Source organism: Phocoena phocoena, chromosome 1, assembly GCF_963924675.1.
Source record: "Phocoena phocoena chromosome 1, mPhoPho1.1, whole genome shotgun sequence".
Classification (NCBI taxonomy): Eukaryota; Metazoa; Chordata; class Mammalia; order Artiodactyla; family Phocoenidae; genus Phocoena; species Phocoena phocoena.
In genome coordinates, this window is record NC_089219.1 from 43,647,351 (window position 1) to 43,674,418 (window position 27,068).

Genomic DNA, 27,068 nt, shown 5'->3' on the forward strand with positions numbered 1-27,068 from the left:
GTGAAAGGTTATATGTTTGGCTGCATTTCCTGACTAGTCATCAGTCAACAGATATAGTTATTTTCTACTAAAGGTCTTGCCCAGTGCTGTACTAAGCATGTCAAGGTAATACAAATGAGGTATTACGGTTCTTTCTCAAATGGTACTGAAAATCTGGCTGGAGAATTACCGCACATAAAACAATTTAAGAACAAACATTTTTCTGCTAAATGTGTAGGGCTGTCGAGGGCAGGGGCCCTGTTTACATTCATCCTTGAATTCCTGTGTTTGTAGGTGTTCAGAAGATGGTGTGTGGAAGAATGGATGGAAGAACAAGTGTTCAGTTCCTGTTGTGTTAGGGAGTTTACCCAGTATATTTCTCGTTTTAATTTTCACAACCAAAGGTTTACGTATTACTGCTGACATTCCATACCTCTCTGTGCCCCGTCCCCCCTTCCTGGGAAACTAAGACGCTAACAGATTAAGTGTCTGGCCCAAGGTCTCACAGCTATCATGTGGTAGAGGCAGGATGAATGATAGGATGGTAAGTGACAATTCAGGGAAGAGAAGGAGAAGTTTGTGTCTACCGCCAGTTCTAGCCCCTGGTCAAGAAGGACATCTCCTTTCCTGCTCAGCCTCCTTGGCCCTCAGCCCTCGGGAGAGATCTTCTCTGTCCAGTAACCTCTCCTCCCCTTCTTTCTGCGGTGTAGGTTGGCTATCAAGCAGGGAGCAATGGCCAGCCCCTTCCCTCGCAGTACATGAACGATCTGGACAGCGCTTTGGTGCCGGTGATCCATGGAGGGGCCTGCCAGCTCAGTGAGGGCCCCATCGTCATGGAACTCATCTTTTATATTCTGGAAAACATCGCATAGACAGAGAGGACTTCATTTTTTTCTGTTCAGACCTGTTGCAACAGCAGTCATACCCAAATCATTTGCACTTTAGAACTGGAAAATTAAGATTTTGTTAACACTATTAATGGGGGAGGGGGTGGGGTGGGGGTTTGGGGGACGGGGTGGGAAAGGGTGGGTGGGGGGACAGATGTTCCATAATTCTAAGTCTTCTATGCATTGTCCACCGAGAAGATCTGGGCAGCTTCTGTTACTGCACCACAGTTACGCTATTCTTGCAGCTAATCCCCTTCTGTTACTGTTTAGACAAGAGTTCTGCTCCTCTGTTTTAAGACTTACTTTTGGTCTTGTGCTCAGAAATGTTCAGATGGGTACAGCCATCACCAAGGGTGGGGTGGGAGGGCAGAGGGGAAATAAAAAATGAAGCGTCAGTCTTGAACTCTTTGTATAGGATGGATATAAAAAGGACAGTTTCACGCTGATCTTGTCCCAGTTACATCACAGCAACTTCAAGGAGGAGTCACACTTAGATTTTTTGTTTTTACTAGATTATTTATTGAAGTGAATCAAAGACCCAAAGGATTATCTCTCTTCTATTCAAGGAAGGGCGACTCAGTGTAAATGAGGTCACCTGGATAGTAGAGCCAATTACAGGATCTCTCAAGATCTGCCAGAGTGGATGAGACACTGAATCGGGCCTTTCTGTGAAAGCTGACAGGATATACCCAAGACATTTTTAGTTATAATATACACTAGAGGTATTTTACTTTATGCCATGCCATGCCCTGCCGCTTGCAGGATCTTAGTTCCCTGACCAGGGAATCGAACCTGGGCCCTGGCAGTGAAAGTGCAGAGTCCTAACCACTGGACCACCAGGGAATTCTCTACACTATAGGTATTTAAAAAAATATTTTATTGAGAAATAATTTAAACTTCCAGGAAAGTGGCAAGTTAAAAAGTCCACCACCACCACCACCTACGTATGCTTTACCCAGATTCAGCTATTGTTCTCAGATTAACTCATTTGCTTTATCAGTGTTCCTTTCCTTTTCTCTCTCCATAAAAAACTGAGGCACTTGAGAGTAAGTTGCATACATCATAGCCCTTTATCCCTAAATACTTGATTTGTTTCCTAAAAATTAGCACATTTTCTTCCATAACCATAGGACAGGTCTCAACTTCGGTGTGATACTTTAACCTAGCATCTGTCCAATAATGTCCTTCACAGCATCTTTCCCCTCCAGTGAAGCTTCCAGCATGATAAGACAGACATGGTAAGTTGCTGTCATGATTCACCTTTATCTTTTATGTCATTAGTATTTTTGGTGAATAAGGTTCCCCCAACTACTCATTTCTTAATAGAAAATGCCTCATTTTGCATTCAGTTGGTATTTCCTCATAATTAGGTGAATTACGCATTGTTGGCCAGAATCCTCCCTAAGTGATGTTGTGTCCTTCTTAGGACACAACAGGGGTCACTTAAGTGACCCACATCAGGGGTCACTTAATGTCCTTCTGCCCCTCACTGATGGTAAATTTTCATCACCTGGTCAAGGTGTGGTCCAGTTTGTCCACTGTATATTTTCCCCTTTGGAACAAATAACCAATATGTCTAGAGATACTTGCAGATTATCTTGCTCACTGAAATTTCCCCTTACGAGTTAGCATTCTCTGATGTTTCCTGTCTGAATTGATCTCTTGATCTTTTACTATAATGGCTACAAATGATTTCTCAATTCCAGCACGTCCTCTACCTTTATCAGTTGCACTTGATTATCTATAAGCAAAAGCCCTTCTTTCTTATTTATTCATGTAATTAGTTTTCATTGTGGACTTGGGATTACTTTTTGAATGGTTCTAATTCATTATTTTGGTGCTCAAATGGTCTCAGCTTTGGCCAGAGAGAACCCCTTCAGGTGAGCTCCCACATCCTTGTGACATGCTCCTAACATTTTTCTGAACACTTCCTTTTCTGGCCTAACAAGATGCCCCAGGGCCATCTTGGGCTAACCCTGTCCCAGCCTTGGAATCAGCCTGTTTGTTTTTTGTTTTTTGTTTTTTTAAGAGGAAGTGGTATTAGAAGCCAAGATTTGATTTACCAAATTATTTACCAAATAATATTATTTGGTTTACCAGATAATATATGTGATGCACTCTGATCATTTTCTCCTTCATTAAGAATTTATTTTGGTCACAGACCAAATAGATTTCACAACCCACAGTTTGAAAAACACTGCTCTAGGGCAACTCACTTCCTTGGCACTGGCATCTTCTAAACACCCAGGCCAAGCGAGAGGTTGGTCCCTCTTCAGTGAAAGCACAACTCCAAGAAGCCCCTGGAAGCTAGTGCGGGCCTCTGAGACAGTGAGAGGCTGCTCCTCAGTGGCTGGAGCTGGGCTTAGCACTTGGCAATTACAGGCTGTGGAACTACGTTTAGGGCAACAGCTGTTTTCTGAGGCCCAAGTGTGTCTAGCTAGGTTAATTCTCTTCCGTGGTGGGGGAAATCAACATTCTACATCTGCCTCTCCACAGCCTTCGCTGATGGTGGCTGCAGAGAGCTGGGATTGTGACCTTTCCCGTAGACTTGGAGCTTCTAAGGCAAGAAAAGAATGGGAGCCCACCGAACACCAACTTGTAAGGACCGAGCCCTTGGACTGTCACCCCCCAAACCTGACAGGCACAGGATGCACTTGTTAATAACAGGATTAATAATACTAGTAGTAGGTATTTGGGTGTAACATCTAGCTTGGTCTAAATATAAATTGGAGCTTCTGTAGGAGCTGGCTCCCTTGGTCCTGTCCTCCTAGAGAAGTTACCTTTCTTCCTGCCACCTAAATAGATCTTGCAGTTATACATACCTTTTGGGATCAGTGCAAACTTTTAAATTCCCCTACTCTGGCCCTGCACAGTCAGGTCCATTCTCAATTGCATAAAATGTCCTTTATGTTTAGTAAAATCATCTTGTGGAATTGGGCATAAAATAGCCAAAGCTAGTTCACTGTTTTCCCTCGTTTCATTTTTGTTTTTATACACTGTATGTTGTATAGAACTGAAACATCACATTTCTAAAGAAGGCAGATTCTTCTATAATGTAAACTTAGATTGAGATACAGAGATCCTTATAAAGAGGAACAGAAATTGCCATTCTGGTAACATTAAATTTTTAAAAACTAAATTCTTACCAAATGCTCGGCAATGTAGTTTCTCCATTTCTTTTTATCAACTCTTATCTGAGCACCTACCAGACTCTAGGGCTACAGAAATATGCAACTTTGCCCTGTATAAGTTCCCATCTAGTGTCTTCCCTCATGCCCAGTGTTTCCTGAATGCTGGTGAGCTCAGAATTTCCAACTGAATTTACTTCTATCATAAATAGTCATCTGGGGAATAATTTATGCATTTAATGCATTTCAGACAACAAGCAAGCAATCTGCTTAACGCTGTTTCTAGAGTAAGTTTGTGACGGTGGTTTCTATTTTAATAATAATGCTAAAATAATTTTAATAATGACAGTAATGGGATTTGGAGGATTGTAATGTAGCCAGAAGGGATAAGGAGCAGAATAGGAATGATAACGCCCATTTTAGAGTTTGGGAAGCTGAGGCCCAGAGAAGGGAAGAATCTATCTGTGATGGAACTGGACCAGGTGCAAGCCACCTGCCTCTACCTTCTACCAGTCTCAGCTCCACACAGTTTCATCTTAAAAGCAGTTGCCTTTACTTTTTTTTTTTTTTTTTTTTTGCGGTACGTGGGCCTCTCACCGTTGTGGCCTCTCCCGTTGCAGAGCACAGGCTCCGGACGCGCAGGCTCAGCGGCCATGGCTCACGGGCCCAGCCGCTCTGCGGCATGTGGGATCTTCCAGGACCAGGGCACGAACCCGTGTCCCCTGCATCGGCAGGCGGACTCTCAACCACTGCGCCACCAGGGAAGCTCTGTAGCCTTTACTTAAGGGGCAAGATCTTTTAAGAGCTGCCCACACATATTTGGAAAACAAGCGCTCAAAAATTGGGAAGCAACAATGCAGGTTTCAGAATAGTGCTATAAGAAAGGAAAATAATAAACTAGTCTGCCCTTTAATTGTGAGCAAGACTTCCTGATTCTGAGATAAATTTCTTCCATATTTTATTCAGTTCACTAATTCAAAAGAAAATGTGCCTTGCCCTAAATTGAAAAGAAATTTTAAAATTTAAAAATGATTTGGGTTGTGGCTGATTCTCAACTGCTCATAAGTCACTAATCTGCGATGCTGAGTTGCTGCATTTGGATAAATCTTAGGAGAAGATGAAGCTGGGCAGGCTCCTCCCATGCCAGTGACCCCTGCATGCCGTGGCTAAAACAAAGGCCTTTTAAGAACCTTAGTCTCTAAGTCCAGTGGGCGGCTTTGTCTTGCCTCTCTCAGCCTGGAAGTTCTGTTTTCCAAAAAGCAAAGGGCAGTTAAGCAGAATGAAATTGAACAGGTTATGATGGGAAATCTCTGAGCCACAGAAAACTTCCTATCAAATTTCTAGCAGAGGAGTGAGTTTAGAAATTCCTAGGGCTGGCAGAAGCTTCAAGCCCTCTTAGCACTGGTGAGTTGGATGCAAACCCTGCGGGGAAGACTAGGTTGAGTCAGGAACCCTCTTTGCCACCCCTCTTTGCTCTAGGCCACCTTAGGAGGGCTAACAACCCTCCTTTTCATTCTAGATGGCTGCTTGTATGACATATAGATATGACTGCATTTAAGGGTTAAGGCTCACATCAATGGAATTTTTGGTAGTTCACTCTGATAGGTAAGACTGGCCAGCAAGCTCTCAGAAAAGTTATTTGTTGTCCCTGCTCTGTTACCCACTATAAGCTCTGCTCTTAAGGGCAGGGAAGCATGGTTTGGCTCCATCCCAGAAAAAGACACACACACAAAAGCTCAATCCCCGAGCTGTGCATTTGCGATACTATAGTGATCAGTAAGTTGAATGTATCTGCTTTACATAAAGCCTTAAAAAATTATCTTCAGGAATGCTTTGTTGAACTTAATGCTTCAAAAAAAGGGGGGAAAAAGATGCGTTATTAAAGTTTATTTCTAAGAGATGTAGAATATTGCAGTTTTGAACATTAAATCTGTTGCAACTATAAATCCCTCCATTATTTCCATCCATTCAGAAAAACAAAGCCAAAGGAGAATTTCTTGGGAAGAAACGAAGGGATTTCCCTAGGTGATGAGAGGCAAGGCTTCCCCTACCCTGTCTCTAGAGGAAGCCGTAGCAGCAGTTTCTGTCAATTAACAAATGTTACTGCCACTCTGGCTTTAAAAAGTGACAGGGAGCAGCAGGGCTTTTGTTTAGGACTTTGATGGTTACTTTGTGAGGAGAGTGTAAATCCCCTACAATGAGTTAATTAGACCTAGTTTCTTAAATAAAATCAGCTACATAACATATATACACATATATATATATTTTTTCTTTCCTAGTTAACATTCTTTCAGTCTTAGGTACATGGACCAACCTAACACAGCCCTACCCTTACTTCCCACCACACAGTCCTGACCAAACTTGCACTGAGAGCTCTGAGAAGCAGGGAGGCTCGTGCAGCAGCTGTCAGGAACCAAGGCACAGGCACAGGCAGGGCAAACTGAGGGGGTAAACTGAGTTGTGTGGGATAGGCTGCCACTGGCCACCTGGAGTCACAGGACCCTGCCCCCACCCTAAGCAGGGGGTGTGGCAGGGTGTCCAGACCACACTCGAGTCTTCCCATCCCTTACAGTTCTATCTTTTAAAGGCACATCTAGAAATGGTGCAACTGGGGGCTGGGGCAAGCTGCAAGCAGTTGCTACCCAGGGGTTAAGGGGTTACAAGACTCCATGGCAGAGCAGTGAGGCTGTCCTCGCCCTCCCCCAGATGGAGGGGTAGGAGCAATCTTGGAATCCAGCCCGTTTGGGTGGAGGCCTGGGGAGGGGCCGGCGACAGGAACGACTAGGGCCGTGGTCGATACGCAAGTACGTCACAGGCCTTTGGTGCTTGTGCAGCAGCATCTCCTTTATGTACAATGACCTCTATAGCCAGCAAAGCGGGGGTGGGGGGGCGAAGCTGGAGAGGAATTGCTGGCCTGACTCCACTCCCTACATTGACCCTCTGTTGCACAAGGGCACAAAGCTCAGGAAGTCTAAACTGCAGTGAATGTACAAGTAGATTTTAGAAAGTGTTTCCTGAAGACAGACCTGGGAAAGTTAACTTCCTTCCCCAGTTCTGCTGAAGATCGTGAGACACTGAGCCTGAGCGCTACCCAACCGACAGTTTTGCCTCTTGGTCTTCCTCACAGATGAGAAACTCCTAGGCTTTCTCCTTAGATATGAGTTGAGTACTGGAAGGGTCCCTGGAGGGCCCAGGCAGTGACCAGGGGACAGAGGTTCTAAGGGCCCAGAGAACTGCCCACCTCACAGGCCCCTGGGCTCCAGGACCAGCCAGTTCTCGGTGACCATCTGCACATCCTGGCCACTCAGAGGCTCCCGCAGCCTCACCTTCACCTCCAGCTTGCCCCCAGTGGGCTTCCTTCCGTCCAGGACCTGTGAGGACCACGGAGAGGGAGATGGTAACTGAGGGGAAAGGGGTGGGGAGCAGGGAGCTCCCTGTGCTCACAGGTGAGGAGACAGAGGAGCTAAAAGCATCCTGCATCTCAACACCAGAGTCTCCATCTCAGGACAACCCCACCCTCCTGCTGTTTGATGGTGGTGGTTTTAGGTAAGTCTTATTTAAAAAGTCATATGTAAATCCAAATAAGCACCAATGCTCTGAAGTGGAAGTAAGAAACCTAGAGCTCTGCTTCCTCAATTTTCCCCACAGTCCCCTTGGCAACTCCTGGAAGAAATGCTCTGGCTTCAAGGTGCAGCCTGAAAAATCACTGAGCCCAAAACTTCAGTTCACAGATGGCCCAGAGAGAAGTGAATGATACCGTCACACAGCCACTGTGCAGCAAGGTCAGGACGTGCTTGTCTTTCCAGCCGCCACGCTACTTCCCTCCTATGCAGGAGACGGGGCGGCTGGAGTTCAAAGCAGTGCTACAGAATTGTGAAGTCTAACCAACCTCACTGGGGCTGATACAGGCCCCACTTAAGAACTCCCCCTAACAGGCAGAGGCAATGTAGTGGGAAAAGCCGCAGCCTACGAAGGCATCAGCCAGGGTCTGGGCCTAGTTGTGCCAGAGAGGCTATGTACGAGCTTGTGGAACACCCTTCTCCTCTGGGAACCTTAGTTGCCTCATCATCAGGGGCAAGTTCTGGGAGTCCCTGTGAAATTCAGTGAGTTCAGGGAAGCTTAAGGGGCTGTCTGGGGCTGATTCCTAAACACGGACTAGCTGTGTTCTGGTGGGTCCCTCCTCAGGGAATACATTATCAACTTTATGTCCAGAGCTTGTTCTGCTTCATCACGTTGCCAGACAACTGCCTCAACCATAACCTGCCCCCAGACACCTAGGAATTTGTGTGTGCCAAGTTGACAGCTGTGATCAGGCCCCTCAAAAGCCCCCTAATCCACCATCCCTGGGAGCCTGAGTAGTGCAGAGCGTCTTGGAAGGATTGTAGCTACTTCCTCTCTGGGTGACGCTATGAAATTTTCTCAGACCCTCTGAATCTCTTCATTTGTGAAATGGGCATAGCACATACTCTATAGCACACTTATGGATATTTTTAAATTAATGGGCACAAAAAACCCACAACAGGGACTGATGTTCAGTGAACGTTGGCTCTTTTCTTGCCAAGTCCTCCGATTTGCCCACCCTACCTCCACAATCTCTCTGATCTCACACTCATTCTCCAGACGCTCCAGTTTCAGGTGGGCTGTGCCGACCAGCTTGTCACTTCTGAAGAAGGATCTGGAAAGCCAAGAGTCAGCAGAGGATTGGACTGGGCAGGGAAGGCAGAAGTGAGCTGGCTAAACCCAGCACAAGAAAACTAAATAGTAGCAGGGGCAGCAGCAGCAACAGAAACCAATCCTTCCCCCCAGCCCACCTTGGCAGTGTGACTGACCAGAGCCCTCACCCTTTGTGGAAGATTTCAAACTTGATTCCTTTGCTTTGAATCACCCTCCTGAAGCCCCGGTGGTTTCGGTTGATGTTTAGTTTGAAGAGCTGATCAAATTCTGCAAGAGTGGGGAGAAGACAGAGGAACTTGGCTCTCAGGGATTTCCTGACGAAGTGGAAACTGGCCCAGGGCTGGCCTCCCCTCTCAATCTTTCTGCCTGCAATTCGGAGTCACTGCCACCAGAGGGAGGTAGAGAGAGCATCGAGGTCCTGGCCTTGAAGTCCACTTGGACAGTTCTTGTTAGACACAGATCAAACCAAAATGGGAAAGGCTTGGAATTTGGAGTCAGGATTCCTGGATTCAAGTCCTGTTTCCACCATCTCCTTGCTGTGAGGCCCTAGGCAAGTCCCTCTACCTCTCTGAGCTTCAGTTTCCCCAATTACTTTAGAGAAGTAGTAGTAATACCTGCCTGTATCTGCTAAGCTGAGAAGACCAAGTAAGATAATAGATCTGAAAGCACTCTGGAAACACAAGTGCTGCACAGATATATCAGAGGGTGAGAGGGAGGAGAAAGCAGCCCTCACGTGGGTCCTCACCTGGAGAGTTTGTGTTTTTCACCACAGCTGTTTTGTTTTTTTGAGCCTGGTCCTAAAGCAGTGAGAAGAGAGGAGTCAGGACAGCTTGAAAAAACAGAGGTACAGGGCCAGGAACTCTGGGCTACATCAATGCCGAGGGAAGGGACCCATAGAGGGAATGTGCCCAAGGGTCTTCAAACCCCTCCCTATAGCCAGACTCCAGGGACGGGGAGAAATAGAGCACAGGGCCCTGGAAGGGAAGATGGGGTTCACAGGATCCTATTGCTACCTGAATCTCACCGAATTAGGATAGTGGAACTCAAACCGCACAAAAGCATCCAGGTCATCAGGGGTCACCCCTATGAAGGAGAAGCAGGAGTCAGGGTCAGAGGGAGTAGCCAGGAGTCCAGCACTTGATGCAGAGGGAGAGCCAGTGCCTCCCTAAGCAGCCAGGAGTGGAGAGTCTAGACAAGTGCCTCTTAGAGTAGGGGTGGCCCTAGGGCTACCTGGAGGGGCTGGGAGGTTCATTCCCCGGACAACAATCAGATGCATTTCTGTGCTGTTCAGTTCTGCGAAGATCCTAGAGCCAGGAAGCAAGGATAAAGAGCCCAAAGTGAAGGAGAGCAGTAGGAAAAGGTCCCCTCTTCCAGTGGCTGCCTACCCAGCAGGGTGGTGGCCAAGAGGAGAGTGGGCCCAGGGAAGCAAAGCTTGTCTGAGTAGAAGCAGCAGAGCTGGCGTGCAGACCTCGGTCTGTGACCCCTAGTCCAGGGCTCTTTCCCCAGCCACCACACAGCTCTGAGCCCCTCCTCACAGACAGGCACCATGTCCTACTGCTCCCCAGCCCCAGGGCCTACTTCAGGGTCAAGCCTGGGAAGCTTCACTCAAGGGGCCTAAGTCTCCACCCCTGGCTCCCAGCTTCTTGCCCAGTCCCTGCCTGGAGCCACGGTCTCCCTTAGGCTTTGGCACCTCACAGTTTGGAATGTCTTCAGCTCAAAGTGGTGGCTGGGAGGGTCAAGGCCCTGGGCCTGGGCCAGCTGCAGGATCTCAAGCTGCTTCTTGCGGTCTTGAGCAAGATTCTCAAACCTGACAGGGACAGGTGTGCACATCAGCATGGCAGGGCTCATTTTCTGCTCCCCACCCCACAAGCTCCAGCCCCAGCCCCGCACTTACCGGGTAGTCTCGGCCACATTGCCCTGGTGCATAAACTGCTTGGAGAACAGCACACACTTCTGAAAATGGGGGCTCAGAGTGAATCCAGAGTCCAGAGCAGGACCCGTCTAGGTTGGCCTTCGAGGCCCGACTTCTGAAAGGTCCAACCTTCTCTAGCCTCACCCCTCTCCTCCAACACGTACCTCAAATTCACTGCTCCCAAGTCCCATTGCACTTCTCTGAGTTTTTGCTGTTTCCTCTCCTGAGGATAGCCATTCCCCTAAATTCCCTTAGCAAACTCCTATTCTTCATTAAAACCTAACAGAAAGGGACTTCCCTGGTGGCGCAGTGGTTAAGAATCCGCCTGCCAATTCAGGGGACACGAGTTCGAGCCCTGGTCCGGGCAGATCCCACATGCCGTGGAGCAACTAAGCCCGTGTGCCACAACTACTGAGCCTGAGCTCTAGAGCCCATGAGCCACAACTACTGAGCCCCCGAGCCACAACTACTGAAGCCTGTGCTCCTAGAGCCCATGCTCCACAACAAGAGAAGCCACGGCAACGAGAAGCCCGCGCACGGCAATGAAGAGTAGCCCCAGCTTGCCGCAACTAGAGGAAGCCCACGCTCAGCAAAAAAGACCCAAGGCAGCCAAAAATAAACTAATAAATTAAAAAAAAAAACCTAATAGAAACATCACTTTAGAAAGCAGACTTGCAGGCAGCCGTTCAGATAGATACACATACACCCAGTTATACATCTATGTATATCTTACATACACACACACATGCATATCTGTCTCCCCAAACACTTCTTCCTCCCATCTTCAAAGTAATTCCTCCTGCACTCTGTTTGAACTTCATAACCACCCTGCAAGAGGGGCATTAATCATCCATTTTATAGATGAGGAAAATGTGGTTCAGAGAAGGGAAGTGCCTTACTCAAGATCACACAGCCAAGTAAGTAGAAGAGCTAGAATTTGAATCCTATCTTGCCTTTCACCAAGGGGAAGCTGTGGGCACTGAAAGGGGAGGACAGACAAGCAGTTTACTGACCTCATGTTGCTCCAGAAGCATTTTTTGTAGCTGGGCATACACCTCCTCAGCCTTCTGAGAGAGTCGCAGGTCCTCATGGTGGATCAGGATGAAGTCGCCCTCCTCATCCGTTAAGGGTGAAGGCACCTGCCCAGGTCACAAGGCCCCTCAGGGGCCTCAAGAGTTAGATTATTCCTCTACTGAGCCTAACAGACACAGGAATCCAAACGAAATGTTTCTCCAGCCTCTGGTAACCTCCAGTGATGGGAACTCATTGCCTGCCATCCTATCCCAGGCTGCTACAATGCTCTGCCTTCCTCTGGCCTTGCCCGTCCTGGTCAGCTCTCACCACAGGCAGCCCCCCTGGCCTCCCCTGGCCTCTCCTGGGGTCCTGGGACAGAGAGATGCACAAGCACAAGGCTTTCTCAGCTGTCACCACATCCTATTCAGGTCCCACCTCCTCCAAGCAGCCACCTTGTTCAGTCTGCATGTCCAGCCGGCCACCCACCTCTCTGCCTGAGAAGTCCTGCTGCTCATTAACCAGGCGACACTCACCTTGGAGAGGTCCACAGGTCGGCCAGCCCGCACCTGGATGATCTGAGCCTCAAGGGATTTGGCCACCCGCAGATGGGCTTTGGCCTGCTCCAGGTCCTGGCCACGCTTGGCCTGCAGGGCTGCCCGCTGGTACTGCAGTTTCCGTGCCTGCAGCAGGGCCACCTGCTCTCGCACTGGAGGGAGGGGACGCTGGTCAGAGCCATGCCTGCCTCTCACTAGAGCCTTCACTCCTCCATCCCTCTTCTCCCCAACTCACCAGCCGGACTCAGTGACTCCTTAGAACTCGAGGTTTTGGACTCAGGCAGGGGCCGGGATGAAGGGACCAGAGGCTGTGCTGGCTTCTTGGCCACTGGGGCCTGGGCTGGGGGCTCATCCTGCAGGTGCCCAGGAGGCTGTCACAGGAGGCTGTTCCCCACCCCGGCCATGGCAGTTTCCAGACTCTGGCTCTCTTCCTAACACTGTACTACTTACTCACTGTGTGACCTGAAAGGAATGGCTTTCCCTCGTGGGCCCTAGAGAGTCTCAGAGCTAGAAGAAGCCTCGAAAGCTCTCTGAGCTAACCTCCCAACATGAGACAGCAGGGTAATGGGGATCAAACCTGGGCTCTGGAGTCAGAAACACCTTGGTCTGAATCCAGCTCTGCTAATTCCTAGCTGGGTGCCCTTGCCCAAGTTTTTTCTCTGTAAAGTAGAAGAAAGAATATCTACCTCGCTGGGCTTGTTAGTGTGGACACCAGTGTTTGGGTTCACCCCTCATCTGCTGTTTCCCCCCACCAACCCCTGGAGCCTCGGGCACTCAGCCAAACCTTGTCCTCGTCCTCGTCTTCCTCTGCGGGGGCTGTATCCTCTGCGGAGGCCAGTTTCTGGGCAGCTGCTAAAGTAGCTGCCACCACATCCTCCTCAGTACCCATAGTGGGCTCCCAGCCAGGTATAGGGGGGAACCCTGTAGAAGAGAGACCCTGGGAGAGGGTTCGGGTAGCCTTGGGGAGGCACCAGATTGCTGCCGGTCCTGTGTGGGTCCTCCTGGGCATGGCTGGGATGGGTGGCTCCCCCAGAGCGGAGGCAGATCTGTGAGAAATCATTTCCCCTTCCCCCCATCCTGCTCAGGGACCTCATAAGCCCCCAGGCCAAGCCCCCACTCACCTGGAGGAACAGGCAACTCAGCAAAGTCAACTCTCCGTCCTGCTCGGTGGGCTCGAATGGCATCTTGATATTGCTGCAAGGGAAGGAAGGGAGGGATTGATGGTGGGCAGCAGTCTGCAGGCTCCGCTCAGGGAGAGACAGGAAGAGGACAAAGACAGCAGCCCCAGGAGGAAAAAGAGCCCCTGAGGCAGCAAGAGCTCCAGAGAGAGACAGACAGATGAAGACTCAAAGACCAGGGAGCAGACAGACAGCAGCCAGCCAAGGAGGGAGGCTACAGGCCCACCTTGGCGATACGCTCGTGCATCCGGGCCTTGCGCTCATCCCCACTGCCCCGAGCCTGGGTGCCTGCCTCACGGTACTTGTTCAGCCTCTGCTGCAGGGCGTCTAGCACTGTCTGTGGCTCAGTAGGGGCCACTTGAAAGGAGAAAGGAGATGGCCTCAGCTCTGCCTGCCTTCCCCCAGGCCCCCACTCCGTAGTCTCATCATCCGGTCCTACCTGGGGTGGCTGGGATGTCAGAGGCCATCACTGGCTGCACTCGCTCTACTGCTGGGTGTACCTCTGCGGGTGCTGTGGAGGCCTTGGAAGCCTGTGGGAGGGGCTTCAGGTCTGGGGGACCCAGAGCAGAGGTGTAGATGTAGGTGTGGGTGGGGTGCCTGGCCAGCCCCAGCCCCAGCCTGAGCAGGCTCCCCCCGCCCATTCCCACACTGACCCTCAGGTGCTGGGGGCATGGCACTCAGGTCCACAGGCTGCCCCTTCTCCAGGGCCTCCAGGACGGCCCCAAATCTCTGCAGCAGGAAGAAAAGCAGGTGTGGGCATAAGCCAGGGAATCCCAAGGATCTGGGCTGAAAAACTCCCCCTCAGGCCAGTCTCACTTAAGCCCAGTCGAGCTGTGTGACCTTGAGCAGGTCACCGCCCCATCTGTGAAATGAGGGATTGGACACAGGACCTCTGAACCAGATGCCATACCTTCCCAATCCTCATGAGCTCTCGGGCACGATCTAGGTCTCCAGCCCGCTTGGCGTTCAGGGCAGCCACTTTGTACTCTCTCTGTCGGGCCAACAGCAAGGCCCGTGGGTCTGGGTCTGAATCGGGGGGCCCAGAAATACTAGGGCTGCCCAAGAGGCTTGTCTCAGGCTGGGAGGGGTTGTCTATGGAGAAACAAAAAGTCCACAGAGAGGACATGAAGGTCAAAGAAGAAGGTCACCAGTGCCTCCAGGTCTGGTTGGCCTGAGGACCTCTTAGGGAAGGTGTGACTGACAGCAAGGGAACAATGGCAGGATGGCGAGGCAGGCCTTGGGCTCTGACCTTGGGAACCAGGATGGGATCTGACTCTCTCCAGATACCTGGCTCCACAGAGGGGGGAGCTGGGGGTTCTGCTCCAGGGCTCCTGCTGGTTGTTTCCTGAGGGGCCAGGGGCCTCTTGCCCAAGGCCACTGGAGGTGGGATCTCATCCTCACTGATCTTCCTGCCTTTCCTCACAGCAGCCAGCTGGGACTCCAGAGTCTGAGGGAAAGAAGAACCAGAAACCTAGCCAGCCATCACGGCCTGGACCCTGCTCAAAGACAGGCCCAGGATCCTTCCCCTCTGCAAGGCTGGCGGGGAGGCTTCCCCTCCGCTGGCCCAAGCTCCTCCTGTGCCTCGCCCTCTGCCCTCACCGCCCTCGGCCCCACTACTAGCCCTGCTCCCCTCTGCCCTCACCGCCCTCAGCCCCACTACTAGCCCTGCTCCCCTCTGCCCTCACCGCCCTCAGCCCCACTACTAGCCCTGCTCCCCTCTGCCCTCACCGCCCTCGGCCCCACTACTAGCCCTGCTCCCCTCTGCCCTCACCGCCCTCGGCCCCACTACTAGCCCTGCTCCCCTCTGCCCTCACCGCCCTCAGCCCCACTACTAGCCCTGCTCCCCAGCCGAGCCCAACCCACCTTCAGGCCGCGCTCACAGCGCCTGGCTTTGGCTGCTTCACCTGTCTCCTTGGCACTGGCCACCGCCTCCCGGTAGTTGTGGATCCGATCCTCCAGCAGAGCCTGCAGCCCCTGAGGCCCTCCAGCCTGTAGATACTTGAGTTCAGTGCCCCACCACTCCAGGGCCAGCCAGGCCCTTGCTGCTCCCTCCCTGCAAGGAAGCTGCCCCGGAAAACGAAGCTCTTGGATTCAAGGAGAAGGAAGAACCTAAAAGCCTCAAGGTGGGAGGCAAAGACTCACTGGAGAGGCCAGAGGCCATGTCAGAGGCAAACACAGAGGCCCAGACAATCTGTGGAGGCCAGGAAATGGCTGCAGGGGGCGGTCTGGGAGAACAGAGAGGCCTTTGAGGCCGGCAACCACCAAGGAGTTCCTTGGGCTCAGCCTCTGCTTGGGGCAGCTGCTGAAGGAGGGCCCTGGAAAGAGTTACCACAGTGTTCCTAGGCAAGCCATGCTCCGTGTGTGTTATACATGGACATGCAGGCACAAAGGACATGGACAAAGGCACAGTGGACCCTCCAGAACCCACCTGAGCCTCTGGGACTGAAGCTGTTAGGAGAGCTGTCTGCACTGGAGGTTCAATGTTCTCCTGTTCCTTCTCAGAGCCACCTGGGCTGGCTGTCTCATCGCCATCCAAGGGCCCAGCCTCCTCATCTGCACCCAGGACCTCCTGCAGCTCAGTCTGGGGAGACACAAGTCCCAGGAGCTGGGGAGCTTCATGACCATACCCACGACAGGACCCGAGAATCAAGGACACTCTCCCCCAGCAGTATTTCCCAGTATCACTCACTGTGCCTGAAAGTCCCCTCTACCAAAACACTCCTTTAATCTGACCAGGGATAGGCTTGAAATCAGTGAAGCCTCCAAATCTGAAAATCCCCAAGTACAGAGCTCAGACCACACATCAAAGGGGACAGATCTCACACCATACAGTCAGGAAAAGGGCCCAAGAAGGGCAAGGCAGTCAGTCAACATCAGCACACACAGAGGGAAGCACCCCAGGCCTCCTCCACAGGCTTGACCACAGAGCCCTCCAACACCAGCCGGGCAGACGCACCAGCAAGTCTGCATCGTCCTCCAGCCCTTCCTCCTCCTCCTCCTCCACATCCCGCAGGCAGTCTGCCGCCAACTTCTCGATGTGGGCCATAGGCAGTGGGGCTGGGGGAAGAGGGTCACAGCAACTCAGAGAAGATTCCCAAGGAGTAAAGGAGGGACTTCAATCCACTGAGCTGGCAGGCACACCCAGGTAGAAATCCTCCTTCCCCCCGACAGCCAAAGTCCCACCTCTGCTCTTCCTTTATGACCCAGTGCAGAAGACCCTCAGCAGGGAAACATGTCCAGGCCCTCCAACAGGCAACAACCTGCTCCCTTCTTGGCACTTTTGCTGTGGTAGTTATTCACAGACGTATCCATCCATTCCCCCTAACCACACCTTTCACATATATATAAAGATTTTTAACATTCATTTGAGCTTCACAGTAATTCTGCAAGATAGGTAATACTGGGAACTCCTGGCGGTCCAGAGGTTAGGACTCTCGCTTTCACTGCCGAGGGCCTGGGTTCAATCCCTGGTTGGGGAACTAAGATCCCACAAGCTGTGCAGTGTAGCCAAAAAAAATAAAAAATAAAAAATAAAAAGGCAATACTATCCACATTTTATGTATGAGTAAACTGAGAACTTTATTAATTTTCCTAACATTGCAATCCTGGTAAATGGCAGAGCCAAAATTCAAACCCAGGCTCATCAAACCCAAAGCAGGTTTGGACTGAGAGAGAAGTGATGGCCATCGTTCTCCCCAACCAGTGAGCCCCTTCTTGGGTCCTCTCCTTGTCCTCAGTTCAGGAGCACATGGGATGGGAGATGGTTCTCTCTAAGGGTTCCTGGTTTAGACCCTCTGACCCTCCCAGGCTTCAGGTCTCTGTCCTCTTCCAAGCTGGGGAGGGAGATACCACTTATTCATTCATTTGACGCAATTTCTGTGCACTCATTATGTGCCCAGTTCAGCCTGTGCTGAGCCCCTAGTCTATACCAGGCCCTGGCTAGGGCTAAGGATAGGGACCTGAGTCAGCCTGCGACTCCGACTGCTGACTGTCCACAAGGGACAGGGTGCAGTCCAGAAAGGAGTGAGCTCCCCATCACACAGCCACGTGAGCAGGGCAAGATGGCCTCTTGGTGGGAATGCTGCAGAAGGGACATGGGTATCAGAAGGACCGGATGATCTGGCCGGCTCCCCACCCCCTGCAGAGCCCACCTGGCCCCAGCATCAAGTGCTCCAAACTCACCCTGCCCCTTCGGTGCTGGCTTCTTGCCTGTGGTCCCTGCTTCCCCAGTGAGGGCCAGCAGCTCAGCCTCCAGATCCCCATCATCTTCAGTCTCCTCCATCCCCAGCAGCATGTCCTCAGGGCTGAACTCCATAAACAGCCCTAGCTGAGAGGAGACACACAACGAGGCAGAGGGTGGAGCCCAGCCCCAGAGCCAGCCTCCAGGAGCTCAGCGGCTCCTTTGCTGTCTGTGGGGCCTAATGTGCAGAAAGGGAAACTGAGGCCTGCACCGTTACCCCCTGGGATGCTTATCTCCCTGGTGACTCTGCAAAGAACCCAGTAAGACCCCACTACCATTATGATTACTAGCAACAAAACAGCACTAGCTTCCAGGCAGGGCATGTAGTAGCACTCTAGGTGACCATCTCAGTTACTTCTCATAATCCTGAGATACGTCCTATTTTCTTTTAAATTGTGGTAAAACACATGTAGCATGAAAACTACCATCTTAACAGTTTTTAAGTGTAGAGTTCAGTGGCGTTAAGTACATCCACAATGGTATGCAGCCATCACCACCATCCGTCCACAGAACACTTATTATCTTGCAAAACTGAAACTCTGTACCCATTAAACAACTCCCCATTGCACCCCCCACCCCGTAACCACTATTCTACTCTTTGTCTCTATGAATTTGACTACTCTAAGTAAAGGTAGGTCCTATTTTTATCTCCGTTTTCAGATGAAACTGAGACAGCCTTGTAAGTGGCAGAGCTAGAATTTAAAATAAGGTCTTGTGTCTTGAGTCTATGCCCTTTATCCTACCACCTCCCTTACCTGCCTCTTTTAAGACAATAAAAATCGGCTAAGAAGTCTCAGAACTTGCACCCAGAAGAAATAAAGGGAGAAAATTAGAGACTCCATCAGTCCCCGACTTGGGCCACGGCCCAAGTTGTGGGCAAGCAAAGCTGTGGCCCTAAATGAGGAATCCATGAGCGCACTGAGACTCCATCAGAACACCCTAAACTCTGGCGGTTCTTGAACCCTCCAGATCATTCACATGGAGGTGGCCATGGCAGGAGGAAGCCTGGGATGAAACACACGAGAGTTCAGGCCTCATCTCCCACATGTGTGTGGCAGGGGCGAGTCAGAGGGTCTCTAAGGGTTCTGCCAACTCCAGGAGGCATGGCTCAAAGTCTCTAGACGAACAGGGAAACCACACACGTGACCCAGTCTGCCCGAGTTGTCAGAGACCCTCACGCTCAGACTGACCTAGAGGTGAAGGTGAAGGTAAAGGTAAAGGAGGCTGTATATCCGTACCTGCTTGGCAGCTGCCACACCCTGGTCACTGGCCTGAGGGCCCTTCCGAGGTCTTGGCCCTGGCATCTTGGCAGCCTGGACACTCGTCTAATGGGGAGTCGAAGAGGCTCAGACTGGAGCAGCCTACAAGGCCCGCCCCCAATGGGTGTGGTTAGTAAACTCCCAACTCAGAGAAAGAAGGCAATGCTTAACACCCAAGGCTGAAACACCAGCCCTGGAAGTATAGCACTGAAGCAAGCACCATGGAAGATGAAAGGGACGTGGCCACCTGTTAATAGGCTTAAGGGGGGGAGTGTGGACACAATAAAAAGTTACCGAACTGACTGACAAATTTGGATTAAACCCAAGTGGTTGAGTGGTGAGTGGCTTAAGAAGGCAGGTTCAGGGAAGTAACTCTAGGTACAGGGTGGGTATAAGGCTGGGTAGGATTCAGAAAGGCTCTAAAACTGTGTTGTTAAACACAGTAGCCATATGTGGCTGTGTATGTTGAAATTTAATCAAGTTAAAAATCCTGTTCTTCAGCTAGTGGCTACCATCAGCCAGCACAAATAATGAACATTTTCATCACTGCAGAAAGTTCCATTGGACAGTTCTGCTCTAGAGAAATCTGACTCAGCATTCTGACTCACTCAGAGACCTCACAACCATTCCTAGGACCTACTGTGCATCACAGTGCCCTGGGCATTGGGAGCGCAAGAATGAATCTGACATGGTGTCAGTCCTCAAAGGACATTTACATGGTGGAGAGTCCCTCATCCCTGGACAAAACCCACACAGGGCGGCGCCAGGGGCCACGGGTGCCCAGGGGCAGCCCCTTACCCAGCAGAGAGAAAAGGCTTCTTGGAGACGGTGGTGCCCGTGCTGAGTTATGGTTTTGGGGGGAGGGAAGGGGAATAGGATTCCAAACATAGGGAACAACCTGATAATGGTTCTGAGGTGACAATAGCTTGACCTGCACAGGAAAACTAAACTGGGATTAGTGGGGCATAAAGTGTGAGGCAAGAAATGGTACAAGCGAAGCTGAAAATGTGAGCAAGGGGCAAAAGAGAAAAACCTTTAAGCCTAAAGGAGTTTGGGCATGATTCTGAAGGCAATGGACGTGATGCGATTAGGTCGGCGATTCAGAAACATCCCTCTGGCTGCAGAAAGGAAGGAAGTAGGAGGGCGAACCCGTCTCGGCACCGAGCATCTTGCAACGGTCTCGGCGAAAGGGGAGAAGCTGAGACAGCGTGGGGGCGGCATTGGGGATGGAGAGAAGTGGACCGACTCGAGTTAGGGGGTAAAATCAACAGGGCTCGGAGGTTAACTGCATGTGCACTCACGGGAGGGGGCGCTCAGGATGACTCCAGGCGTCAGATTTCAGTGACTTGGGTGAACAGCTGGCGGTCAACTGAGCGGGTGACACGGAGTGAGCGGGTCAGTGAGACGCGCCAAGTCTGCGGCTCCGGGGGCACCGGGCTGGGGGCAGCGGTGCTGTACCAGGCCCGGGCTCAGGCGATAGAAGGGCAGGGAGCGCGCAGGGGAGGGGAAGCCGGGGACCCCACTCCCGAGCTGCAGGACGCGCCGTCCTGCCTTGCCCAGCCGCCTCCATCTCCCCCGCCGTCCCCTCCTCTTCCCTCGCCAGAGGGCAGGATCGCGGCATACCTCGCGGCGGATCCGAAACCGAACCGGGCCTTCTCCCGCCGGGGACCGCCCAGGCCTCCCGCGGCCCCTGGGCCGCCGAGGAAGCCGCGACAGGAAGCGCCCCGGCGGGAGGCGCCTCGCGCTCTAACACGTGACTCCACGACCGGTGCGGCGCGTATTACGCCTGCGCAAGGCAGAGCGGGCGTGGCGCTCCAACAGGTGACTCCAAGGGTGGGGTTCTCAGCGCGCAGGCGCCTTCGGGCAGGTAACGCAAAGTTTTCACGGAGGGTCGTTGTACAGTTCAGGGTTGTCCGGCTGCTTGTGCAAACGCAGAGGTTTGACCCCTGTCCTTGCCCATTTATTAATACAATTTACCCGCCAAGCTTCTCCCTCACTCCCACTCTGAGGCTGTTTGGGCGCAAGCTCACTTATCTAGCCTCAAGTCCTCGTCCCGCCCCTCGGCGTGGAGGTGAGGATAGTGCAGCCTCCGCCCTAGAGGAGCGGTTTCTCTGCTCACCATCTTCCGCAGTGCCCTGTGTAACTGGGTCTCTAAGAAAGAGAAATGGGGCTCACCATCTTCTTCTTAATCATTCAGCACTTAAATGTACCTTTTCCAATCAGAAGGCGGGTTGAATACGTAAGATATGAAAGGCAGTGTTCATTGCACCTCTTTATAAAGTCACTTCAGACAGTTCTTACTGTCTTTTAACACCAAGTTCTTACTCCCCTATCCGGTAGGGCAATGCAATGCAATTGGAGGGTAGGGGGAAGGAATCTTCCATCTAAAACCTAGCAAATCACTTCCTCCTGCCTATTTCCTAAACTTTCATCTTCCAGTTTCCTTGGACAACGAGCTTTTCCACCTCCTTATTGCTTTTTGGTGATTTCCTGAAGAAGAGACTGTCTTTACTATTTTAAAATGGAATGTTCAGGGAACTCCCTGGTGGTCCAGAGGTTAGGACTCTGCTCTCACTGCTGAGGCCCCGACTGCAATTCTTGGTCTGGGAACTAAGAGGCTGCAAGCCATAAGGTAGAGCAGCCAAAAAAAAAAAAAAAAAAGAATGTTGAATAGAAATAAAATGGAAGTTTCACTCCCATATTTCTTCTCATTAAACTTCAAAATGTTTTATAATGAAACATTTAAGACATAAAAATGTACAATATTTCACATTTGCTAGAATGCAAACTCCATAAAGGCAGGAGCTTTTGCTTGTTCTTCAACTTCAGTGTCTAGAGCAGTGCATGGTACACAGTAGGCACTAAATAAAGTTACTATTTATTGTGTGAATTAAATACATGAGCACTTACCGCAAGTTTAAGAAGAACCAGTACAATACTCTTGAAGCCACCTCGCCACCTCTCATGTTACAACCCTTTCCCGAAGAGATATTCAATCTCCTGAATTTGGTGTTTATTATTCCTGAGCATTTCTACTATGTGTGTGTACATCCTTAAGCAAACCATAGTATTTTTTTTTGCAAGCTTTGACATTATATCATTGTTATCACTGCAAATATTCTTCAACTCCTTTTTTTACTCGACCTTTTTAGCTTCATCCATTGATACTTACTACTTATTTTTCATTTCTGTATGTTATCTCACAGTATGAAAATAATTCACTTTTCCAATGGCTTGCCATTACAGTGCTATGAATATTCTTGTATATAATTCCTGGTGTTTACATGTGTTTCTCTAGGGTATATTCCTAGGAGTGAAATTGGGGGCTCATAGGATTTTATAGACTAAATATTTCCAAATTATCTCCAATGCAGTTGTTCTAGTTTACACTTACATCAATGGGGCATTTGGTTTCCAATTGTTCCATATCACCATGGAAAGATTTTTTTTTAATAGATGTGAACGTGTTTTGACTTGCAGGCTTCTTTTACTGTTTCCATTTTGTTGGTTATATTTCTTATTCTGTGGATGCCTTATTTACCCATTTTCCTTTTTCTTATTGTATAATGCTTTAAAATATTCTGATACTGATCCTTAGTCCATTACGAGCAGTTATAAATATATGTATCTATGTATTTTTTGAGCTATTTAATTTGTTGCAGATGTTATATTTCACTCATAAATGTCTTATCATGATTCTCTTAAGAACAAGGACATTCTCCTACACAACCACAATAATTTATCACACCCACAAAATTTAACATTTACATAATCCTATTACCTAATATGAATATAGTCCATAATAATGCTTATAACTGTTTGTATCTCTTAAATCCATGACCCAATCAAGGTTCTTACAGTCTACTTAGCTATTTAGCTCTCATTTCTCTAGTCTTCTTTAGTTTAGAATAGTTTCTCCATTTTTTTCTTCTTTTGTGATATGAATATTTTTGAAGAGGAATCATTGCTTTGTGAATATTTTTCCCTCAATTTTGATTTACCTGATAATTTTTCTCATCAGTAGATTGAGGTCAAACCTTTCTGGCAGGACTATGACATGGATGATGTATTTTCTCAGTAGCTGACATGAGGTTTTAGATGTCAGTTTGTTCTATTGTTGGTTTATCAGAATTAACTTGCAAAGTTATACAAAAAAACCCTACCAAGATTTTAATTGGAATTGATTTCTATTTAGAGATTAATTACATTTATTAATTTCTAGGTACCTTATATATTCTGTGCCATCTAAGTATATTTTAAAGATTTGTTTTTATGATAAATGGTATCTTTTTAAAAATTCCATTTTCTAGCTATTTGTTACTAGGGATATTTATTACTGATATTATTTCCAGCAGTTCCTTTTTATGTGCTGAGTATATTACACTCACATTGTTCAAAAGTTAAGAGATACATAATGACATAGCAGTGAATGTCTTCCTCTAACCCTGAAGGTAGCCATCCAGTTCTTTCCCAGAGGCAACCAATATAAGTAATTTCTTACTTACTCTCCTGGAACTATTTTATATAGATACCGTAATTGTGTGCTTGTATTTATATACATGGTATGTTACCATTAAAATGTCAGGGCTACTAACAGAAATAAAACCCAGAGAGAGGGCCTAGTGTAGGAGGGATGGTTTCATTTTATAATTTGATGTTTGTAATGACTATAAAACTTCCCAAACACTCCAGAAAAAGCAAATGATTTAACGGAAAATTGCAAAATACATGACAGCCATTGCTGTTCAGTATACTTTGCTACAATGATTGCATGTGCTTAGGAAATGGAAACAGGGCTCTTTAAAAACAGCAGATCACAGTTCTTCCTTGTGAAGCCCTTCACTCTTCTTTCAGTGCATATAAAACATCATCCTGGCTGACGTTGAGCCGCACACGAAGGAGCAGGTCATTCCTGCTGGGCTCCACAAGGAGGAGGCGGCAGGAGCCTAGGTGAGAGCACACCGCCATGGTCTCTGACATGGTGGGGTACGGGAGACCCTCCATCCTGCACAGTGCCACGTGTTGAGTGTATACCTAGAAACAAAAAACAAACCTGAGGTCAGCTGCCAGAAGGTAGTCCTGGGTCTGTATCCAATCATTGTTTCTACATTTGGGACAATGAGACACTTCTTTTCCAGGATACTCAGTACCCCAGAAGGCATCAAGGGGTGCCCCACTGGGGCACAAACACAGGGGCAGAATGTAGTACTGGCCTCGGAATCAGACAACAGCAGGTCTGAACCCTGGTTCTGCCAATTACCTAAATAAGCAACCCGGGCCAGTTATTTCACTTTCTGAGCTTCAGTTTTATCTATTAAATATACAATATCTGTCATGAGTTAAGAGATATAATATGCTTAGTAACTGTCGCAGTTATACAAACAGTCCTCATCTCCAGGGGCTGAGTGTTCCTACTGAGACTGTCATAATTCAAGTCAAATTTTGCTATAAGGGCATTTTCCCTGGCAGAAACAGTGAGCAGGTGCCAAGGCATGTCCCTTGGAAAAGCTCAAAGGCCGGGAGAGAATACAGGTCACTCTCTCCAGAAGAGCTATCTCAGGCTTTACAAAAACAAAAACGGGCAAAACATGACTAGCGACTAAATGTTTAAAAAAGAATTTAGGGGCTTCCCTGGTGGCGCAGTGGTTGAGAGTCCGCCTGCCGATGCAGGGGACACGGGTTTGTGACCCGGTCTGGGAAGATCTCACATGCCGCGGAGCGGCTGGGCCCGTGAGCCATGGCCGCTGAGCCTGTGCGTCCAGAGCCTGTGCTCCGCAGCGGGAGAGGCCACAACAGTGAGGGGCCCACGTACCAACAACAACAACAAAAAGAATTTAAAGAAGAAAAGCTTAAAGGAAATAAACAGCTGGAAGGAAAATGTTTTCCTGACATCTCTATTTGTCTAAAACATACTCATACACACAGATATACAAACTCCCAGGTATATACTTAAACACCTTTAATAAACCACTAAGGCCCAAGCCCTAATGATTCCTTTTACTTGATATAGTTGAAATTATTCTCAGAGTGTTTGGATTGATCTTTGTGATTTTTTTTTTTTTTTTTTTTTTTTTTTTTTTTTATGCGTTACGCGGGCCTCTCACTGTTGTGGCCTCTCCCGTTGCGGAGGACAGGCTCCGGACGCGCAGGCTCAGCGGCCATGGCTCACGGGCCCAGCCGCTCCGCGGCATGTGGGATCTTCCCGGACCGGGGCACGAACCCATGTCCCCTGCATCGGCAGGCGGACTCTCAACCACTGCGCCACCAGGGAAGCCCTGTGATTTTTTTTTAACATCTTTATTGGAGTATAATTGCTTTACAGTGGTGTGTTAGTTTCTGCTTTATAACAAAGTGAATCAGCTATACATATACATATATCCCCATATCTCCTCCTTCTTGCATCCCCCTCCCACCCTCCCTATCCCACCCCTCTAGGTGTTCACAAAGCACCGAGCTGCTCTCCCTGTGCTACGCAGCTGCTTCCCACTAGCTATCTGTTTTACATTTGGTAGTGTATATATGTCAATGCTACTCTCTCACTTCGTCCCAGCTTACCCTTCCCCTCCCCGTGTCCTCAGGTCCGTTCTCTACTTCTGCGTATTTATTCCTGTCTGTTTTTTTTTTCAGATTCCATATATATGTGTTAGCATACGGTATTTGTTTTTGTCTTTCTGACTTACTTCACTCTGTATGACAGACTCTAAGTCCATCCACCTCACTACAAATAACTCAATTTCGTTTCTTTATATGGCTGAGTAATATTGCATTGTATATATGTGCCACATCTTCTTTATCCATTCATCTGTCAATGGACACTTAGGTTGCTTCCATGTCCTGGATATTGTAAATGCAGCTGCAATGAACATTGTGGAACATGACTGTTTTTGAATTATGGTTTTCTCAGGGTATATGCCCAGTAGTGGGATTGCTGGCTCGTATGGTAGTTCTATTTTTGGTTTTGTTTTGTTTTTTTTTTTTTGCAGTACACGGCCCTCTCACTGTTGTGGCCTCTCCTGTTGCGGAGCACAGGCTCCGGACACGCAGGCTCAGCGGCCATGGCTCACGGGCCCAGCCACTCTGCGGCATGTGGGATCCTCCCGGACCGGGGCACGAACCCGCGTCCCCTACATCGGCAGGCGGACTCTCAACCACTGCGCCACCAGGGAAGCCCCCTATTTTTAGCTTTTTCAGGAACCTCCATACTGTTCTCCACAGTGGCTGTATCAATTTACATTCCCACCAACAGTGCAAAAGGGTTCCCTTTTCTCCACACCCTCTCCAGCATTTATTGTTTATAGATTTTTTGATGATGGCCATTCTGACTGGTGTGAGGTGATACCTCATTGTAGTTTTTTGTTTTTTTGTTTTTTTTTTTTGCGGTACGCAGGCCGCTTACTGCTGTGGCCTCTCCCGCTGCAGAGCACAGGCTCCGGACGCGCAGGCTCAGCGGCCATGGCTCACGGGCCCAGCCGCTCCGCGGCATGTGGGATCCTCCTGGACTGGGGCACGAACCCGTGTACCCTGCATCGGCAGGCAGACTCTCAACCACTGCGCCACCAGGGAGGCCCCCTCATTGTAGTTTTGATTTGCAATTCTCTAATGATTAGTGATGTTGAGCATTCTTTCATGTGTTTGTTGGCAATCTGTATATCTTCTTTGGAGAAATGTCTATTTAGGTCTTCTGCCCATTTTTGGATTGGGTTGTTTGTTTTTGTGATATTGAGCTGCATGAGCTGCTTGTAAATTTTGGAGATTAATCCTTTGTCAGGTGCTTCATTTGCAAATATTTTCTCCCATTCTGAGGGTTGTCTTTTCGTCTTGTTTATGGTTTCCTTTGCTGTGCAAAAGCTTTTAAGTTTCATTAGGTCCTATTTGTTTATTTTTATTTCCATTTCTCTAGGAGGTGGGTCAAAAAGGATCTTGCTGTGATTTATGTCATAGTGTTCTGCCTATGTTTTCCTCTAAGAGTTTTATAGTGTCTGGCCTTACATTTAGGTCTTTAATCCATTTTGAGTTTATTTTTGTATATGGTGTTAGAGAGTGTTCTAATTTCATTCTTTCACACGTAGCTGTCCAGTTTTGCCAGTACCACTTATTAAAGAGGTTGTCTTTTCTCCATCGTATATTCTTGCCTCCTTTATCACAAATAAGGTGACCATATGTGTGTGGGTTTATCTCTGGGCTTTCAATCCTTTCCACTGATCTATATTTCTGTTTTTATGCCAGTATCATACTGTCTTGAT

General features: G+C 49.1%; 3 protein-coding genes across 5 annotated transcripts in view; 1 reads left to right on the forward strand and 2 right to left on the reverse strand.

Moving 5' to 3' along the window:
• Positions 1 to 851, forward strand: part of ZFYVE9 (zinc finger FYVE-type containing 9) — a 121,554-nt gene extending 120,703 nt beyond the window's left edge. The window contains exon 17 of the mRNA XM_065882736.1: positions 690 to 851. Coding sequence (XP_065738808.1) covers positions 690 to 851 — 162 coding nt within the window. The remainder of the gene's footprint in view (positions 1 to 689) is intronic.
• Positions 852 to 7,236: 6,385 nt separating this feature from the next.
• On the reverse strand, positions 7,237 to 18,870 carry CC2D1B (coiled-coil and C2 domain containing 1B). Of its 2 annotated transcripts, none has more exons than XM_065885084.1 (23): positions 18,805 to 18,870; positions 17,509 to 17,653; positions 16,283 to 16,383; positions 15,755 to 15,907; positions 15,190 to 15,315; positions 14,614 to 14,773; positions 14,237 to 14,418; positions 13,980 to 14,055; positions 13,766 to 13,876; positions 13,553 to 13,683; positions 13,270 to 13,342; positions 12,933 to 13,069; positions 12,384 to 12,495; positions 12,128 to 12,300; positions 11,594 to 11,719; positions 10,563 to 10,621; positions 10,359 to 10,475; positions 9,899 to 9,972; positions 9,693 to 9,751; positions 9,414 to 9,465; positions 8,836 to 8,935; positions 8,579 to 8,669; positions 7,237 to 7,365 (listed from the first exon to the last, which is right to left on the reverse strand). In XM_065885084.1, exons 1-23 carry the CDS (start codon positions 18,868 to 18,870, stop codon positions 7,237 to 7,239), a joined length of 2,553 nt encoding a protein of 850 aa, XP_065741156.1. The 2 variants fall into 2 exon arrangements, with proteins under 2 accessions (XP_065741156.1, XP_065741148.1); XM_065885076.1 differs by having other exon boundaries at positions 12,384 to 12,519.
• A 4,578-nt stretch (positions 18,871 to 23,448) lies between these two features.
• ORC1 (origin recognition complex subunit 1) overlaps positions 23,449 to 27,068 on the reverse strand; it is a 34,638-nt gene continuing 31,018 nt past the window's right edge. For both annotated transcript variants that reach the window (XM_065873907.1, XM_065873916.1), the window contains one exon: positions 23,449 to 23,859. In XM_065873907.1, the coding sequence (XP_065729979.1) occupies positions 23,665 to 23,859 (195 nt within the window). In that variant the 3' untranslated portion in view covers positions 23,449 to 23,664. The remainder of the gene's footprint in view (positions 23,860 to 27,068) is intronic.